At 44.8% G+C, this 4,686-nt stretch overlaps 1 protein-coding gene across 1 annotated transcript in view; it reads left to right on the forward strand.

Annotated features, from left to right (window-relative positions):
- The first annotated feature begins 2,377 nt into the window (after positions 1-2,377).
- The window catches only part of barhl2 (BarH-like homeobox 2), a 4,646-nt gene continuing 2,337 nt past the window's right edge, over positions 2,378-4,686 (forward strand). Inside the window, exons 1-2 of the mRNA XM_024281246.2 lie at positions 2,378-3,607; positions 4,204-4,429. Coding sequence (XP_024137014.1) covers positions 3,058-3,607; positions 4,204-4,429 — 776 coding nt within the window. The 5' untranslated portion in view covers positions 2,378-3,057. The remainder of the gene's footprint in view (positions 3,608-4,203; positions 4,430-4,686) is intronic.

Genomic DNA, 4,686 nt, shown 5'->3' on the forward strand with positions numbered 1-4,686 from the left:
GGTCAGAGTTCAGCCAACTGTTGCTGAAGCTGCAGCGGCATCAGGAAAAGAGGGTCAATGCGAGTCAAATCCACTTTTTACAGCAAACGATGTGCGGCTGGAGGTGTGCATGAACATGCAAGCCCTGGATTACAAGAGAGAATGGAAAGAGGAGGTTAGAGAGACACAAACATTTTGACACCAACATCAGATTCTGAGAGTCACTGAGATTGGTTGTCAGGAGAAAATCTGCAAAATGATCTCCTAAAAAAGTATTTTTGGAGAAGAAACATCCTGGAATCAAAGCGTCATATTTTAGTTAGAAGGTGAAAAGTTCACAATCTTTAGCTTCTTATTCCACCCATATTTCAGCAAAATGACATGCAGGTTTGATGTGTGGTTCCCTTACATACCATCAGACTGTTCATTTCCATCTCTTAATCAATACGACCCCCTCCCTCCAATGAGACCACAAACCATCTGGAAAGAGACTGAATGAGAGGTCAGTCGCTTCTCAAAGCAAATAGAGAAATGCCATGCGCTCTTTGCAATTTTACTTTTTCATTTTTAATTTAGTATAAAATATGTATAACTTTTATTTTATTTTTATGCGGCTATATATTTTTATTTTGAAAATATAAATGGAAATTATGTTTTTTTTTTGGGATGTGAGCTGTGTTTTAATATCAAAGAATGACAAGAAGAAGAAAAAAACAATGTTATAAAAATAAAACATTTTTACAAAATGATTTATCTTCATTTATGACCTATAAGTTAAAAAATATAAAAACAACAAAAGAACCCATAATTACATTTTATTTCCATTTTACCATTGAGATTTTTCTCTGAAGTAATCAGGTCACACTTGTTTTTTTTCTGGATGTGTTGTGTAAAAACTTTAGTCCACTCTCCTGCCTGCACCCCCTCCTCCTCCCGCTGCGTGACAGACAGCCTAAATGCGGGGGTGTCTCTTAGTAAACGCTAAAACTGCGCAGCCCCACAGAGGTCACCGTGCGTCGCTCACGCGCGCATCGCCCCGGTAGTTTTCAGTTTGCTCCTGCGGCGCGTTCAACCTGATCAGGTGATCGATGAGCGCGCGCGCAGCTTTGATTGACGTGTTCAGGCATCACTTTGATCTGATAAGATGTGTGGGTTTTATAACAAAGCTCCGCGTGCGCAGCGCGCCGTGCGTAAATGTCGCCAAAAATATTTCATCAGAGCTTTTTTTTTTTCCAGCGCGCAGGATCCACGCGGAACGCGGGGAGGGACTCAACCGAGGCCTCGGTGTGCTCTTGAACGCATCCACGGCGCGCGCGCGCGGCCTCGCTTTGTCGCCGCCTCGCGCTCAAACTCTGGCAGCGTGATTTGCAGGAGAGCCGCGCGCACTCAGAAGCCGATTTTCTCCTCGATACTTCAAATTTAAAAAGAAAAAAGAAGAACAGCCAGCAGTGAAAAGGTTTTTGATTTTAAGCGAAAGTTAATATCATTTTTATTATATTTGAAAAAAAAGCTTAACGAAAATAAACATGAAATGTCACAAGGCCGACAGATGTAATCGTTTAAAAAATAATTTTAACTTGGAAAAACTGATCTTTTTCATGCACAAAATATTTTCAGACAATTAAAAGCATAAAAATAATATTTTCCAAGTAAAAAATACATTGAACGAACCTTTACAGCTATTTTCCTCCCGGTTTCCTTTAACAGCCTAACTCCATCTGAAGGAGAAAACAAAATAAAAACATTACAGATAAGATCAAACTGGTCCATGTCCTATATTTTATATTTCCTATATTTCTTTCTTTTTTTAAGAAATTGAGAACCTCTGGAATGCTCCTCCAAAAAACAATTTAGAACAGAAATGCAGCTGCGTTCTCCCTGGAAGTGCCCGCGCGCGCTGCCTCCATATCCACTCGCGCGCGCTTCGCTCCGCGCCATCCTTCAAGTCTTCGTCGAATGCCAAAAAGTGCTGAATTTCTTCTACCTTTGAACGCTCATTAGCGCCTCATAATGACTTTACTAATTAGGGTGACATAGTTATTAACAGGATGCGCTGCGGTAACAGGCAGTCCTCCTCCTCGCTCCTGCAGTGTGCAGCCTCTCCGGATGTTTGTGTGAAGATGGATCAGAGGAAACGGCGGGTGGTCATTCCCACGAACCGGATTTATCCGTTTACTCCTAATAAAATGAGAGCTTAAATCAAAGTTGAACAATTTAAAGCCTTAAAAATAGAATGAAGTTAAAAACATTTGTGATTTTCCTACCATGCTGCTGGAACTGCCACTCACGACTTGTTGCCGTTTTAGTTAAAGCTCGCTGTTGAGCCTCAGCTTTTATTTTGCAAAAAGAAATTTAAAAAAATCCCGCATCCACGCTGCCGTCCGCTCCGCTCCGGACTCCGTCTATATTTTCCTGCGCGGCCTAACATGAAGCAAAAGTATTGTTTTCCTTTTTCCATTAAAAATAAAACAAAAAAAGCTGCAGCTTCCAAACTCGCGGCTGGATGATAAAGAAGCAACTCCCTGATTGGCTGGCTGGCGGAGCCGGTGAGGATGCAAGCCAATGGGCGCGCGGCGGAGAGGTGGGTGGGCGGATGCGGAGGTGGGAGAGAGAGGGAAAAAGGCGTCGGGTATTTATTATAAAGGAGAAAATATTAATTCCCCCCGCCGTGGGCCGTGACGTCAGCATAGGAAGTGGTTGTAGAGCAACACCGGAGCGATTAGCAGCCCAGAAAAAAAGAAAGGAAGAAAAAGGGGGGAGCCTGATGTCGAGGAGTCAGCCTCATGTATATCTCTGAATACGCCTCAACTTTTAACTCAAAGTTCAACATCCAAACACAAAAAGGGACGAGGATACGCACAGGCGCGCTTTGCTTTTACGCGCGTTCCCTGAATGTTGGAGCTACAGTCCTGGATTTCTGCCTGACCCGGGTTTATTCCTCAACTCTTTTTTAATTTTTTTTTCAATTTTCCTCACTCCTCCGAGTTCCTTTTACCTGATTTTCTTCAGATCTTTCCTGTCAGTGGAGGAAGACTGCTCCTGCTGTTGTTATGAAGGCTCCAGCAGTTCTTTCTTAACATGGAAGCGTCCAGCGGGTCCAGTTTTGGGATAGACACGATTTTATCCAGCGCCTCAAACTCTGGTAACCCCGCGCTCATGAACGGAGATTTCCGCCTCGGCGACAGCAGGACAGCGGATTTCAGGAGCCAGGCAACCCCATCGCCATGCTCGGAGATAGACACCGTGGGAACGGGCCCCTCGTCCCCCATCTCCGTCACCATGGAGCACGCCGCCGACGCGCATCTGGTCCAGGACAGCCTTCAGCAGCATCACCACCACCACCAGCCGCAGAGCCTGCCGCTGTCGCCGCAGCAGCAGCCGCAGCTCGCCGGGGCCGGCTGCGCCCCGAGGACTGCCACCTCCTCCTTTCTAATCAAAGACATTTTGGGCGACAGTAAACCGCTGGCAGCCTGCGCACCTTACAGCACCACAGTATCCTCACCTCATCACACCCCCAAAGCGGAAAGTGCCACGGCTCCGGACGTCTTCAGGCCCAAGCTGGAACAGGACGAAAACAGAAGCAAATTGGACAAACGGGACGAAATCCCCAGCGACATGAAATGCAACGGTGAGAGGAACATCCCATAATACTTCTGAAGACACGAAGATCATTTCTCATTAGTGTTCCTTTAAAACTTTTAGAGAAAAGGTAAACAAATACAACCAGAAAAAGATAGAAAATTATTTTAATTGTCTTAACAACATAAATTATAATTAAAATTATAACAGTATTACTAATCATTTTTAAAATCAGTAATATTTATTATTATTTTTATGAGGTTCTTTGTCTTGCTCGTGCGCAATATTTGTGCAATGCATGTGAAAACAGATGTAAGCCTGGTGATTCTCCCCGTGCGTGGGGCCTCCCTGGTGGGTCAATTAGAGAGATTATTGTTCTTCCTGGAGGGGGGATCACTGCGCTCTGAAACCCGCCGCAAATAGAGACGGATTGATTTACTGATGTCTCGTTTTCTGAAAGGAAAAAGGAAAAAAAAAACTTCAGTGACAAACTGCTCTTCTCCATGTCCGTGCGCCGCGCTCGCGCTCAAAGGGAGTTGGCGAAAGTTTGGCACAATTAAAGGTCCAAAAACTGGATAGAGAAAGTACAAACATGTTTACTGATTTTTTTAAAATATAAACTCTTCCTCCACTGTCTCCACTCAGGCACCAAAGAAGAAGGTGACCGGGAGATCTCCAGCAGCAGAGACAGTCCGCCGGTACGCACGAAAAAACCGCGCAAAGCGCGCACGGCCTTCACGGACCACCAGCTTAACCAGCTGGAGAGGAGCTTCGAGCGGCAGAAATACCTCAGCGTGCAGGATCGCATGGACCTGGCGGCGGCTCTCAACCTGACCGACACGCAAGTCAAGACCTGGTACCAGAACAGACGGTGAGCAGCTGCGCACAAAACAGAACAGAGGCGCAAAAATCATGCGTTTTTTTTAATGTGTGCATGGGGGGTAAAGGGGGAGGGGGATATTTCTCTGGACCTGGTCTATGCTGGAATTTTGGCTGACTCTAACCTGTTTTTCAGTTCCTATAAGGGCCCAGAGTATTTTATAGAAACCAAATTCTAGCGGTTTTTGTTTCTTTCTATTTCCTGTTATTTATCCACACACACACACACACACACTATATATATATATA

Source organism: Oryzias melastigma, linkage group LG6 (assembly GCF_002922805.2).
Source record: "Oryzias melastigma strain HK-1 linkage group LG6, ASM292280v2, whole genome shotgun sequence".
NCBI classification, from domain to species: domain Eukaryota; kingdom Metazoa; phylum Chordata; class Actinopteri; order Beloniformes; family Adrianichthyidae; genus Oryzias; species Oryzias melastigma.